Raw genomic sequence first — 15,330 nt, 5'->3', positions numbered from 1 at the left:
GTTGAATATGCCATAGTAACTAGCAAATTAATTCACTTATTTTTGTTTAAGTTCAAAGTTAAAAGGAGAGTGTGTGTATGTGTGCATGTATGTGTGTGTGTGTTCTATTTGTATTTTCTTTTGATTTCTGAAAAATTATTTTTAAAACCAGATTCGAAGTCCTTACCCACAGAGAATTAAGAAAAAGTAATAGACGGGTGAATTTGATTCAAGTAGGTTCATTATATGCATGTTTGGAAATATCATAATGATACCTTTTGGTACAATTCATGGTTTTTATTAAAAAAGGAAATAATGATGGGGGGGAACCAAAAAATTTAATTGCTACTCCACAGATTGAGTTTGGTCTAGGAAAGGCATCATTTAGCATTTGCCAACAGAAAATTCATCTGCTGATGAATTTGTGCTGTGTTTCTTCAAATCAGCACAAACAGAAAAGAGAAGGCCAGGGAGAGAATCCTTCCAAGAAACACTGAAAACACCCCTTGAATCCAGCAAGATGGCAAGAAAACAGACCAAAAAAAAAAAAGTAAGACTTGATTTTTATGTTTATTTTCCCAGTTAAAAAAATACTTCATGACCCGCAATTTTTCCATCGACTGTAAGCAGTTTAAAAAAAAATGCCCGTTAATCTTTCCTTAGGCCAATAATAGAAAGGTCTCAAGAGACAAAGCAGGAGCCAGGAATAAGATTAAGCGGAAAAGTGCAGAGGGCTCTTGACAGCTCTCCTCTTCTCTGGCAGTGGGGTCTTCGGTGCACAAGTCTTAGTGCATCCCTTCACTGAACTGCATGGACTATGTCTTTATCTCTCTGGATTGCTTCAAGTCGGGATTTTCAATCTTGTGACGCTGTTCAGTGCACAGTAGGACTTCGCTGCAGTCTGGGCCTCTACCCTAGTTTCCACAGCACCTCCCCAGTATGTTAAGGAACCTGAATTGCATCCCAAATGCCTAAGTGTTTCAGGCCTGGTGGCCAGCTTGTGGTATTATTGGAAGGTGGTGGACCTTTAAGAGGAGGAGCTTAGTGGGAGGCAGTGAGGCCATTGAGGGTTGGGGCCTCCGAAACAGAACCTCAGCCTCTTTGTCTTCCTCTCCCTTCTCTGTGGGGGGAGGCCAAAGGCTGGGACCACGTGGAGTTCTGAGCAGGGCTGGCTCTGGAATTTGTCTCATCCCCCCTCCCTGTGTGCAGAAGGAAAGTTGAGCTGAAGCCGCCATGGTGTGAAGGCCAAACCATGCTACACAAACACCCAATCCTGGGTCTCCGCCTGGGAAAACAACGAGCCACCCAGGGCCCTTGAGATGCCTCAGGAGAAGAGCAAATCACGCGTGGAAACATTTTCTGCTTGGCTTTCATGATCACTAATTATGACCCAAAAATTCACTAGTGACTTTCAGCAGTGAGCACATAAAGAGAAAGAATGTATTCTGTCTTTCCTGAACAAACAAATGGTATTTGATGCTAAATGTCTGATACACGTGTGTGTGTGTGTGTGTGTGTGTGTGTGTGTGTGTGTGTGTGTTGGTACTAGTGCTTGAACTCAGGGCCTTACACTCTCCCTAGCTTTTTTTGCTCAAGGCTCCTGCTGTGCCACTTGAACCACATCTGTCTCCAGCTTTGTTTGGGAGATAAGAGTTTATTGCATTGGTCTGCTGGGACTGGTTTCAATCCAAGCTCCTCAGAGCCGGAGGAGCTTGGATTTACAGGTTTGAGCCACTACCACCCAATAAGAAACTTCTTTATAGAAGAATTTTAGCTAACAGTCACCCAAGACAATTGATGGATGATTAAATAAAACAACCTATGATCTATGTATCATTACTATGCCACCTGAAACAGGGCAAGTTCTGACCCACGATACAACAATGTGCCTTGAGGACACTGTGCTAAGTGAAACAAGCTGGGCACTGTAGGGCTCCACCCTTGAGAGGTATGAAGCCTACTCAGATCTGTAGAAACAGAAAGAAGAATGAGAAGTCTGTCTCTCAGTCTCAGCTGAATCTCCCAGGCTCTCTCCCTGCTAGGAATGAGTCTCTATCCAGAAGGCTGGACAGATGACCCAAAAGTCTAGCTAATCAGAGCAAGGCAACCCCTTGAGTCATAGTTACTGACTCAAAAATGAGCCTGTAATCCAATTCATCAGAGAAAATGAGAAACAGGGGGATCTAGAAGACAAAAGCCCTCACTGTTCCCTTTAGGATGCAAAGCTGAGTGGATGTAAGGGCTGGAGCTGTGGCAGCCTTTTGGTGACAAGTACAAATAGGTTAGATACATATCTAAAGCATTGTTAATGGTTAGAGAAGTTAAAATCAACATCACTTGGGTTTTATAGGGTAGCCGGAGACTTTGCCTTCTTGTTGAAGCCAGTTCATATTGGGTTGTCATTCTGTACCATCCCTCCAGTAATTAATGAAGCCAGTAATCCCTCTAGCAATTAATGAAAAGTCTCTGATACACTGTGAAAGCCAAATGTGCATGTGGGCCTCCCAGAAATGTCCGTGTGGGCCCCACCCCACACACTGCTTATTTAGCCTATCTACCCTCAGCTCCTTCCCACCTCACCCTTCTCCCTCCTGGTCCTCAAGGGCCTGTCTGTCCCTGATTCAGGAGAACGCTTCTTTTCCGTAGTCTTTGCTGACCAGCAGGCCCCGGCTGCCCCTGGCGAGAGCCTCACAGTGACCTGACTTTAGCCACGGTACCAGGAGGAAAAAGGTTTGCTTTGGCTCATGAATGGCTTTGGAGGCTTCAGGTTTCCTGACCCCATTGTCTGTGGGTTTGAACCTGTGATGAGGTAAAATATGGAGAAGCACCTGCTGGAGCAGAGCTGTATATCTCACAATGGCCAAGTAGGAGACAGACAGACAGAGTCCCAATACTCCTTCAAGGGTGTGGCTCTAACAGCCACCTTTTTCCATCTTCCTCCCACCAGCTCCCACGGGCGCCACCAGCTGGCCACCATCGTTATAACACATTTTGGGAATGTTTCCTCCCTGCCCCAGCCCCCCACCCCGCCCTGGGGAGCCCGGGGCCCTTTGATTCAGAAAGGAGTCATTCATTACTTCATGACAGTGATCTGAATCAGACCCAGCTTCCAGGGGTCCTGGCTCTCCCAGACTTAGGTGTCAGAGAACAATGGATTCTCAGGAGAGGGCAGCGCACACCGTGAAAGGGAGGATTGTAAGAGGGACTGGAAAGAAAAGGATAGTTGTTCCTGGGGATGGGGGGAGAAGGAGCAAGGACAGAAGAAGGCTGGCCATATTTAGACCAAATGATTGGAGATTCTGGAACACCCCAGTCACAGGATAAGCTGCCTGAGATAAAAGCCTTTGCCAACTGCCTGACACAACACTAAAACTGCTGGACACGGGAGCAATGAGAAGAGCAGTCCTGTGGGCCCTCCGGAAGCCAGGCGAGGGCGGTGACCCAGGTGAGGTCACCCCAAACTGCTGAGCAGCCAGGCTCCATCATCAGCTTGCCACTGGCAGAAAGTCAGGCCTACCAAGACCTTCTAGAATTTTCTATGCAGCAAGAGACACAGAGGCTCCAGAGGCCAGGCAGTTGCTGGAGGTGTCCCAAGAGCCACTGAGGGTCAAGAAGCAATGGAGCTGGGGCTGGTTTATGAGCAGCCAGGCAACCCTCTCTCCTTCACTTCCTAAACCCAGGCTGACACAGCAGAGCCCCGGGCCCCGCTCTTACATTAAATGAGAAAACAACAGAGCCCAACTATCTCCAACCCGAATGGTACCTGAGTCCAAACCCTGTGAATCCCCTCCCCTTGACCAGGGCTGGCCCTCTACCTTACTGTGAAGCAATAGAAATCAACTGCGTAATGAGATGATTTTTTTTTTTGCCAGTCCTGGGGCTTGAACTCAAGGCCTGAGCACCGTCCTTGGGCTTTCTGAAGGTTAGCACTCTACTACTTGAGCCACAGCACCACTTCTAGCCTTTTCTGTGTATGTAGTAGCGCGGAATCAAACCTAGGTCTTCATGCATGTTAGGCAAGCACTCTACCACTAGGCCACACTCCCAGCCCCATGAGATGCAATTTCCAGGCTTCACTTCTGGGTGGGGTTTCCTCCTGGACTCCCTTTGGCTTTGAGGAAGCCAGCACCATTGTAGCGCCAAGCAGAGGGCATGGCCCAAAAGGAGCTGAACTCCTGTGAGCAGCCCCAGAGAACTGAACCCTGCCAGTATCATGTGAGCTTGGAAGGCCCCTCCCCAGCCCTGGCCCACAGAACTGCAGCGGGGGAGAGTCCCTGCAGGAGGGACCCCGCCCAGCCATAGCTGATTCCTAGGAAATGATGCCAGGGTGCCGTCCTGAGATGCTGAGTTTGTGGGAAAGCATTAAACAGGAACGGGTGACTCAGTGATGGCATCAGGGAGAATGATGGAGACCTCACGAACACACTGCAGAGCGAACACAATCACACAGAAGAAGGAGCCAGCGTAACCCCCGCCCTCCCACCTCCACTGCCTGCCTGTGAAATTCAACATCAAACAGAACTGAACCCGAAGTCTGGATTGAGGCTACCTCAGGGGATGGGATGGAGAACCGCCATGACAGTGCCTGTGATAGCCCTGGATCTAGTTTGATTAGCGGCATTGCTATGTCTTGACCAAGGCCTGTGCCAGTTCCTGGTTGGACTGGGCTTCACTGAGGTCTGTCTGGTGGTGAGAAGGACTTTGTCCTGGTACAAGTTGGGGGCAAGAGTTTATCTGAAGACACACATGGGTGGAAGGGGGTGAGAGGTAGAATTGAGGCTGGTTCAACTGGTTAGAGACGCTGATGCTCTGGGGCAACCCAAATCTATTTCTGTGATTCCTCTCTGCTGTCTGGAAAGAAGAGAGTATTGAGTGTGTGTGTGTGTGTGTGTGTGTGTGTGTGTGTGTGTGTGTGTATCAATAGTTGGACTTGAACTCAGAGCCTGGGCACTGTCCCTTCACGTATCAAGGTGGTACTTGACCACTGGCCAATGTTTTTTGTTGGTCCAGCCCAGGTTTTTGCCAGCCAGTTGTAAATGGAATATTGCAGACTTTTCTGCCATGGCTGATCATGGAACTTGATCCTCCAGCTCTCGGCCTCCTGTGTAGTTAGGTTTACAGATGTGAGCCACCAGCACCCAGCTTAAATTTAGCTTTCTGGAGGCATCTCCTCAGCCTCCTCCTGCCTGTGAGAGCAGGTGAGCCTCCAGCTACAGCTGGAGGGGGCTGAAGTGCGAGGATGGCTGACTTAAGGGAGCTTCACCTGTGTATGTTCCTGGCACACCTGTCTCCCAGCCCTGTACCACCCCGCCCCCCAAGCAGGGGACTTAAGAATGACGATGGATCTGGGCCACTTCTGGAGCGCCAGTCTGACGCTTGCAAGGACAGACATAGCCATGAGCTAAGGGCAGGCAGGGGCAGGAGGGCTGTAGGTTTGCAAACATCCTTGGTGTTTTACTGATAACATCACTTGAAAACTACCATTTTGGCTGAGCACGGTGGCTCACACCTGTAATCCTAGCTACTCAGGAGGCTGAGATCCTCAGATCTCAATTCAAAGCCAGCCTGGGCACTAAAAAGTCTATGAGACTCTTATTTCCAATTAATGACCAGAAAACTGGAAGTGGTGCTGTGGCTCAAGCGGTAGGGGGTAGGGTAGGGTGATAACCTTGAGCTGAAGAGCTCAGGGACAACATTCAGGCCCTGAGTTGAGATCTGAGGATCACAACTGGAAATCAGCCTTGGACAGAAAAGTCCCCGAGACTCTTGATTTCTGTGGTTCCAACAGTAGAGCACCAGCCTTGTGCAAAGAAGCTGAGGGACAGCTGGACACGGTGGCTCATCCTAGCAACCTCCCAGGCTCACTTTCCCGGTCTGTAAAGTGGGAAAGACCAGGGCACTGGAACCAGGAGAGCAAGCCCCGCCCACCCCGAGCCCCGCCCACGGCACCCGCGGGCCCCGCCCACCACGCCCGCGAGCCCCGCCCAGCCCCGGCGTTGCCAGGACGACGCGCGTACACAGGCCGGGCCGGCTCACGGGGGCCGGCCTCGCCCTCGGGCTGGAGACTCCCGCGCTGCGCGGCCTTGAGGCCTCGCCCCGGAGCAGCAGCCCAAGCCCGCGGGGCCACCGGGCGAGGAAGGAGCGTGGGCTTCCTCCTCCCGCCGGGTGAGTCCGGCAGCGGGCGGAGAGGCTCGGGGCCCAGGGAGGATGCCCCGGGAGCCTCCACGCCCGGCGGGGCTCGGCCTGACCGCAGCCGGTCGCCCCAGGCGCCGCCGGCCGCGGTGGGGCCCTGCGCGGGGCCCGGCCCCCCGCCGTCAGGGCCCGGCCCCCCGCCGTCAGGGCCCTTCTGCAGTGGCGCCGATGACAAGGCCTGGAGTTCTGCTCCTCTCTTTGTGAAAGCTAGGTCTGGGTCTCACTGAGTGACAGCATGTGAAGCTAATGTCTGCTCCTTGGCTGACAAGGCAGCACTGGCCAGTTGGGTGCTCTTGTAGGTGTGGTGACTGTTACTTAAGTTTAGACAGATTTACAAAAAACGGAATAAATAACCGAGTGTGGAGGCTCACCTGTAAATTTGGCTTGTGAATTCCATTTCTTTTGTCTTCCCCGCCCCTGCGGCAGTCCCTGGGCGGGCAGGGTTGTGGGGCGCCGGGAGAGGGTGGGTAGACAGTGAGTTCTATGACTGTTTGTAGTCAGGTAGATAGTGCAATTCAGCGAGAAGGAAAGAGGGACAACTGGTGTGTGATCTTTCAGGGAGAGGGAAAAAGAATCATCTATGGCTCAGGCAGAATTCAGAGTGAGATAAATTATTGTCAGGATCTTTTGAAGTCACTGGAGTACTGGATTTGGAAAAAGAGGTCGCTCTGGGCACTGGTGGCTCTCACCGGTCACCTAGTTACTCAGGAGGCTGAGATCTGAGGATCACAGTTTGAAGCCCGTCCCATAAGACTATTGCCAATAAGCTGCCAGCTGTGCATCTATGACTCAAGTGATGGAGCACTAGCCTTGAGGGAAAAAAAAATCTCAGAGACTGGCTAGTTCCTGAATTCAAAACTAAGGACTGGCATGCATGCATGCTCACACACACACACACACACACACACACACACACACACACATCTTTTAAAAACACGTGATGGTGGCTAAGCCCAACAGCCATCTCTGCCGGTGTCTCCCTTTGCTCATGACTGTGGCTGATTGCATTTACTCTGAATCCGCAGGGTTTAGATCTGAAGGTCAAGGCATCTTTTCTAACAACTCCTGTTCACTTCTGTTCTGAAACCCTTTCCAGGAGAAGCAGACAATGAAGGCCTACCTCAAGAGCGCAGAGGGCTTTTTTGTCCTCAATAAAAGCACCACAATTGGAAAGCATGTGGACTCAGACCTCGTCTTACAGGTAAGCATCCACCCAGGCCCCTCACACAGTCCGGAGCTGTTGTGTGGCTCGAATACCTCAAGGTATCACAGCCACGTGCGGCAAGCAACCATGTCTTCCCTTTTGGCTATGGAGAATTGAGTGTTGAAAGTGCTGGACTTCCCTGAATGGACACTGTGAGAAGAGGACTCTGAAGGGTTGCCAGCAAGGGGGATATGCCGCATGCAAACTGGAAATCAAGGCAGCTCCCAATCTCCTCTCCCCCACGAGACACATCAGAAAGCCCCAGCCACCAGCCCTGTGCTGTGTCCAGGGCTCCATCTTGTGAGCTGTGATTTGCAGGGTCTGAGATGGCTGTGAACTGTAACTTTCAGAGATAGGTGTGCTCAGCGTGGATTTCATTTTGGTTTTGAATTGAGGGTCTCCCTGTGCTGCCCAAGCTGACCTCAGACTGCCTAGGCCCCAGTGGTCCTCTGGTCTCAACCTCCCCAGTAGCTGGGATGGCAGGCAAGGACTGTTATATGTTAATCGCCTCCCCCCCACAGTCCTCACCCCACCCCTTGCTGGATGGGGCATTCAGGACTTCCTCTAAGGCAGCATTTTTGGGAACCGGGCATGGTGGTACATGCCTGTAATCCCAGAGGCAGAGGGAGGAGGTTTGCAGTCTGAGGCCAGCACAGGTATACTTAGTGTAAGGCCCAATCTGGATAGCAAACTGCAAACATGACTGGGGGCCTGGTTCACATGCTAGAGCACCCAGCTAGCAAGTGAGAGGCCCTAAGTTCAGTCCCCAGTCTGGCTCACAAGACAGGATCATAAGACAGCCAGAGTCAGCCCAGGCTGGGAGGCAGTGATTGGGAAGCAAGGGGAAGAGAGGCAGGGAGGAGGGGGGCAGGAACAGCCTTCAGCTGGCTGCCCCTCCCTCTCTCGTCCCCGGCCCTGGTGCACCTGCAGGCCCTCCTCTGTGGGAGGAGAGGGTTGGGACAATTTCACAGAAATCCACTGTGTCCTGTCCCTGTCTGGCACCAGCCATTTCTGGGCTGCCTACTAGGAGAGACCCCGCTGCCTCCACCACACACCAGCTCTGGCTATGGAAAATGAAACATCTGAGAAGCAGGGAAGGCATGCAGATTCACCTCCCACTAGCAGGTGGCAGTGCCACAGCCCCTCTGCCCCGAGGAGTGTTGAAGAATAGTACCTGCGCCCTTTAGAGCCTATGTGTGTGTGGTGTGTGACTCTTGAGACTTGAACTCAGAGCCAGGCACCGTCCCTGAGCTCTTTCACTCAAGGCTAGCACTCTACCAATCGAGCCACAGCTCCACTTCCATCTTTTTGGTGATTAATTGGAGATAAGAGTCTCACAGGCTTTTCTGCCCAGGGTGGCTTCCAGACACGATCCTCAGATTCAGCCTTCTGAGCGCCTCCTGCTAGCCTCTCCCCATCCGCCTTTAGTTTGCATGTCCCTCCCAGCGAGGGGTAGTGTGTGTGGGTGGAGATGCCCCCTTCCTCCGCCCTGGGGTGAAATCCGGGCTCCGTTCTTCCATGAGGACTTGCTGTCACTGCCCACTTGGCCCTGCCCCACCAGTGCCTCTCATTGTCAGGTCTGCCTGCCCACACTGGGACTTCCTCTCCCTTGACTCTGTGGTCTGTTCTCATCACGGCAGCTTCCCCCTAGAGGACTTCGAAAGGAAGCTCGCCTCTCTCCTCTCTCAGGACACAGAGGACTCTCCTTTTCCTTTCTTCCTTTTTTTCTTTTTCTTTTTTTTTTTTTGTACTGGGGTTTGAACTCAAAGCCTTGTGTTTGCTAGCCAGACTGTCTACCTCCTGAACCATGCCCCAGTGTGGGTAAATTGAACCTCCCATAAGTTGATCATGCAGTGTTTGTCTTTTTGAATCCTTTTTTTTTGGGGGGGGGGGTGTCGGTCATAGGACTTGAACTCTGAGCCTATGCTCTGTCCCTGAGCTTTTCAGCTCAAGGCTACTGCCCTACCCCTTGAGCCACAGCCTCACTTCCTGTTTTCTAGTAATTAATTGAAGATAAGAGTCTCACTTTCCTTAGTGCCTGGGCTGTCTTGGAACTGCAATCCTCAGATCTTAGCCTCCTGAGCAGCTAGGATTACAGGTATGAGCCACCACGCCCAGCTGTCCACCAGCTTCTTTGCTCAAGGCGGGTGCTCTACCATTTGAGCCACATTGCCACTGTGCTTTTCGCTGGTTAATTAGAAATCAGAGTCTCAGGGACTTTTCTGCCCAAGGCTGACTTCCATTTGTGATTCTCCGATCTCAGCCTCCTCAGTAGCTAGTATTACAGACATGAGCCACTGACACTCAGCTATCCGTTAACATTTACCTTTTGCAGCATTTCGTATGTTCCATTTACAACTCTTTTGCTCATTTTGTTTATTCTCAATACCAGATTTTTTTGTTGTTGTTGGTCTTGTGGCTTGAACTCTGGGTCTGGGCGTTGTCCCTGAGCTCTTCAGCTCAAGGCTAGTGCTCTATCACTTTGAGCCACAGCACCACTTCCAGTTTCTGGTAGTTGATTGAAGATCAGACTTTTGACTTTGTACCGCAGCTTTGAACCACAATCCTCAGATCTCAGCCTCCTGAATAACTAGGATTACAGTGTGAGCCACTAGTGTCCAGCCAGATTTGTTTTTCTGCTGCTGTAGATAGAACTGTAATTTCTGTTGAGGGGTGTTCATTCTGTCTCAGCTGCTGCTGATCATATAACCAGAATCTCTGCTGAATCCATTTGTCTCCTCTATGTGGTATATATGTGAAATCCTTAGGCTTTCCTATGAATAAGCTCACGCTGTTGGAAAATATGGGTCATTTTATGTCTTCCTTTATAATATGAATGTGCTTTATTTGCTTTCTTTATCTGCTCTGGCTAGCACTTCCAGTCACCTACCGAACAGAAACAGTAAGCTGACATCCCTGTCTCATTCTTGATCTAAGAGCAAAACTTGTCCATTTCTTGAGTATGTGGTTGGCTGTGGGCATCTCATGTACAGTCTGTATCATGCTGGGATAGTTTCCTAGCTTTTGCCATGGAAGGATGTTGAGTCTTATCAGATTCCTTTTCAGTACAGAGGTGATTCCATATAGGCTCCACTTTGGTTCACATGAGGCAGTGCACCCATTCGCTGTTATGTGTTGAACCATCTTTGCATTCCAGTAGTAAATCCCACTGACTGTGGTTTAACATTTCTTTAATGAGCTATTGAACTCTATTTGCTGAGCTCTGTGAGGTATGCCTATAACTCCAGCTACTTGGTCTGCTGAGACAGGAGGGTCACTTGAAGCCAGCCTGAGTAATGTAGTGAGGTCCCCATCCCCAAATGTTTTACATAAGTACCCAGGAGGGAGATTAGTCCTCAGTTTTCTCTTGTAATATCAATGTCTGGTTCTGGGGCAGTGCTGGCCTCTCTCTTTGGCATTGGGCCCCCGTCCCTCTTCTTGGATTGGTTGAGCTCGGTTTCACAATCTGCTTGCAGTCAGCTAGTTTGATGATATATTTTACACAAGGTGACCATTAACAAATGTTGCAATAAGATTAACAATGCACAAGCAATCTCAAAAATATACTCATATCTTCTGTTATTTCTTGAGCAATCTGAGGTGTGCGCTCTCAGGGGTATCTTTCATCTTGAAACAGCCAGTGGAGACAAAACCTTCCAGGTCAAAAATCCTTCCTTATCCCAAAGCATTCCCCTCTTCCTTTCTTTTCTTGCTTGTATCACAGAACACTCCACAAGAGCCAAGCCACCAGAACTTTTAAGCATCCCACTTTGGTAGACAAGATGGCATTTCTCGCCCTCCCTTCCCCTAATTAGCACCCACTCCAGCCCCCATGACCTGTGCAGTCACTCAAGAACTCAAGACTCTCACTTGCCTAACACTGCTGACCACGGCTGGGCCTGCTTTGAGGAGTCATGCAAACCTCGTTCCTCCTTGTGCCAATACCCTAACCACAGCCTGGCCCCCTCTGAGGAACAGAAAGCAGTGGCGCCTAGCAAGAGCAAAGCAAAATCCAGCATCCAGATCACTCTCCTTTTTGGTGATGGGGCAAGGTTGCTAGAGCACAGAACAGTGAGGTCACAGGCATGTGGGGTGCATTGCACTGCCCCGATGACTTGTTTAAGAGTCATAGGTTTCCAGAAGTCAAGTAGTAGGACCAGCGATCCCCTAGCTGGCCTCGGGTTTTGGGGTCTTGTGACCATCCTACATGGCTGTGGACTGGTCAGCACTAACATGTGACAGAGATGACTGGAATGGCTTCCAGCTCAAAGATGGTTTTGCAGTGGACAGAAGCAGTACACGCTCTGGAGAGTGTTCTGAGCACATACATGCAAAGCGAGCCAGGTGGGAGCTACATGTGAACTGCATGCCGTCTTTTGGTACTTGGATTCAAGCTGATCTAATTTTGTTGAAGGTTTGTCATTTGTGTCCAGGAGAGCTAACAGGTTTGTTTGCTCTTCTTGCGATGATTGCATCCACCTGATAGTGGGGTGCTGTTGACTTCACCAGGAAGTATTCTGGAATAGACAGTAGGAAGCTGGTGTCATTTCTCCCTTAAACATTGAGTAAAATTTGCTAGGAACAGTTGGGCCTGGTGCTTTGTTAGTAATTATTGTTTTCAAATATGTGATCCTCTGGCTTCAGCTGCCCGGGTGGGTGCCCCAGCATGTACCTCCATGCTGAGATTCTGTCTCTCAGACATCTTCCTCCTTTTGTAAGCATTGGTGGATTGCATCTTTCAAGGAATTGGTCCATGCTAAATTACCTTTTTTTTTTTTTTTGGACAGTGAGTTGTTTGTAATCGCTGTGGTTCTTTTCACATCCAAGGACTCGGAAGTGATGGTTGCTCCTCTCTCCCTGCTTGTGACTTCTAGCTTTCTTTAAGAAAGGAAAGGGGCGGGGAGAAAGGGAGAAATGGAGGGAGGAAGGGAGGGAAGGAAGAAAGGAGGTGGGATAGAGGAAGGGAGAGAGGGAAGAAAGAAAAAAGGAAGTCACCTTTGGTTAGACAAATTCTGAGTAGCTTCAGGGAAGCCATGGGAACGGCTGCTGGTGTGGAAATCCTTCCCCTTTTATCAAGATTTTACAAGTATCACGCTGCATCCAGGACAGGGGTTATAATGTGTATGGTGGCTGCCTCTAAGGGATTAAAGGGGATTTTATGATTTCTCTATTTCTTATTTTCTGCAAAAATCACAGGATTTTTTTCAGTGAAAATGATTGACTGATGGATTGATTGGTTGGTTGGTTGATTGGCTGGTTGCAGACCTCTTTCCTCTATCCTCCCTCTGGGTTCCTCCTTTCGGGAATCCAGCCTTTTTCCTCCTTGGAGTTAAGGTGGCTGCAGTTTGTTGACTGGCCTCTGCCAGTCCCTACCAGCCCAGGCATGTCTGAGTGGGTCAGAGGGCTGGGAAGTGGCCAGTGCCCAGGCCAGGCTTCTCTATGGCTCCCTGACCACTGTCCCCTCCACTGGACAGCGTGGCGTTTGTCCCCAGGTCCAGGCAGCTGTGTGACCTGGGGAGATCCCGTGCCTCTCTGGTCCTCAGGGTCCCCCCTCCTGGCGAGGGTGTCTGTGAGCACAGAGTATGACAGCAGCCATGCCCTCCACTCTTCCTCTCTTCCAGTCTGCAGACATTGACAACCACCACGCGCTCATCGAGTACAACGAAGCGGAGGGCAGCTTCGTCCTGCAGGACTTCAACTCCCGCAATGGCACGTTCGTCAATGAGTGCCACATCCAAAACGTGGCTGTGAAGCTGATCCCTGGAGACATTCTGAGGTTCGGCTCCACAGGACTGACCTACGAACTGGTCATCGAGAACCAGTCCCAGGTGAGCTGGGTGCGGCTGGAGTCAAAGGAGCTGCAGAGCAAGGGCCCTCGGGAGGGGAGATGGGACCAGGCCGGCCCTGGCAGAAAGGCCCATGCAACCTCGCCTCCGGTAGGGGAACCCGTGATGCCTGCCACAACAGAAGCCTACAGTGGGCAGATCGTAGCTCAGGCACGCCCAGGCAGGAAGCAAGATCCTATCCTAAAAGTAACTGTGGCTCAGTGGTATTGTGCCAGCCTGGAAAGCCTGGACCCTGAGTTCAAATCCCCAAGACTGCCAGAAAGAGAGCATGGGAGGAGCATCTGTCAATCATGCAACTGTGTCTGGATGGAGCTGGCATCACACCCCAATCATGAGTGATGGCCTCAACTCACCTGACCCCAGGGCTCACCGGGGGGCAGGGTGCCAGGCAACTCATATACCAGGCTTGTGTTCAAACACCCAGCTCTGCCATTCACTCACCTACGTGGCTCCCAAGCAAGCCACGAGCCTGCGGGAATGAGCAAAGGGCTCTCTCTGGCAGTCAGGGACTCAAGGTCAAATGTCAGCTGCATGCCAGGTACCAGTGGCTCTCACCTGTAATCCTAGCTACTCAGGAGACTGAGATCTGAGGATCAAGGTTCAAAGCCAGTCCGGGCACTAAGGTCCATGAGACACTCATCTCCAGTAACCACCAGAAAACCAGAAGCAGCACCGTGGCTCAAATGGTAGAGTGGTAGCCTTGAGCTGAAGAGCTCAGGGACAGTGCTCAGGCCCAGAGTTTAAGCCCCACAACCAACTAAAAAAAACATGTCAACAGCCACTTCCACCATATTTTAAGCTTAGCTTTCTGATTTCTGCCAAGTAGCCAAGCATGAGTCGCGGGCTCTCTTAAGAATCGCTGTCAATGCCACTGGGCTTTCCCGTCCTCCTGGAAAGCCAGGTGCACGAAGGCCTGGCACTTTCCTGACACTCCACGTCACCAGCAACCAGCTCTCCTAAGCCCAGCTTAGAGGACTGAGCTCCCAAGAGCCCAGAGCACCGGGCGACGGTGACGTGAAAGCCCAGGCCATGCGGCCCCTGCTGTCGTCACAGCCAGGTCTGCCCAGGCCCCTGGGGTGGAGGGAAAGCTCTGTGCAGAGGAGAAAAGCATAGTGACTTCCGCTTCCTCCCGCGCCTCCACCTGCCTCTTACTGGGCGTGGCTCCTGGAAAAGCCGGAGACTCCTTTCTCAACCCCTCTGGGATAGCAGAGCCGACTGGTGACCATTTAATGAGCGTTTATGTTTACCAAGCAGGCTCTCAGTAGTTCTCACAGAGTGAAAGCAGCTGCTGTTATCTTTATTTTACAGATGAAACACAGAAAGAGACAGGCTTGCCAGGGTCCCACAGGGGCAAGGAACCAGACCCCAATTTTGTGTGTGTATGTGTGTGCCTGCGTGCCAGTCCTGGGACTTGAACTCAGGGCTTGCATGCTGTCCCTGAACTTTTGTGTTCAAGGCTAGGGCTTTACCATTTGAGCCACAGCTCCAATTCCAGTTTTTTGGTAGTTGATTGGAGATCAGAGCCTCACAGACTTTCTTGCCCCGCCTGGCTTTGAAACTTGATCCTTAAATCTCAGCCTCTGTCTCCCTCCTTCTCTCCTCTCTTCCTCTCTCCTCCTTTCCCCCTCTTCTCTCCTCCTTTCCCTCTCCCCCTCTTTCCTCCTCCCTCTCTCTCTCCCCTTCTGCCTCTCCCTCTCCTTCTCTCCTCCTCTCTCCCTCCCTCCTAGAGGCTGGTAGACCACCTCCAACAAGCTATAACCTAACATCTGTGTTTATAAATAAAGTTTCATTGGAAAACAGGCAGCCCATTCCTGTGGGTAGTTGCTTTTTTTTTGGTCAACCAACAGAGTTGAGTAGCCAGACCATACGGCCCACAAAACCAATTTAACTTGTCTGCCTTGCCTCAGAGCTGCCCCACCCTGCTTAGCCTGCCTCCCATTTATTCCGTTTCTCTCCCAAGAAAGCAGGAGCTTAGATAATAGTTGCTGCTTCTCTCTTCTTACTGGGTGATCATTGATTCATTCATTCATTCATTCATTCACTCAATTTGACCAGGCCAAGCCTGGACATTTTCTCATTAGATCACTTAGACCTTAAAGGACAGAAAAA

General features: G+C 50.8%; 1 protein-coding gene across 5 annotated transcripts in view; it reads left to right on the top strand.

Moving 5' to 3' along the window:
- Positions 1–6,014: 6,014 nt before the first annotated feature.
- Fhad1 (forkhead associated phosphopeptide binding domain 1) overlaps positions 6,015–15,330 on the top strand; it is an 84,582-nt gene continuing 75,266 nt past the window's right edge. For all 5 annotated transcript variants that reach the window (XM_090335769.1, XM_090335768.1, XM_090335771.1 and 2 more), the window contains exons 1-3: positions 6,015–6,144; positions 7,268–7,372; positions 12,997–13,203. In XM_090335769.1, coding sequence (XP_090191895.1) covers positions 7,280–7,372; positions 12,997–13,203 — 300 coding nt within the window. In that variant the 5' untranslated portion in view covers positions 6,015–6,144; positions 7,268–7,279. The remainder of the gene's footprint in view (positions 6,145–7,267; positions 7,373–12,996; positions 13,204–15,330) is intronic.

Source organism: Megascapheus bottae, chromosome 6 (assembly GCF_031878675.1).
Source record: "Megascapheus bottae isolate mThoBot1 chromosome 6, mThoBot2.hap1, whole genome shotgun sequence".
Taxonomy (NCBI): domain Eukaryota; kingdom Metazoa; phylum Chordata; class Mammalia; order Rodentia; family Geomyidae; genus Megascapheus; species Megascapheus bottae.
Note: the sequence above shows the minus strand (reverse complement) of the source record. Positions and strands in the feature narration are given on the sequence as shown.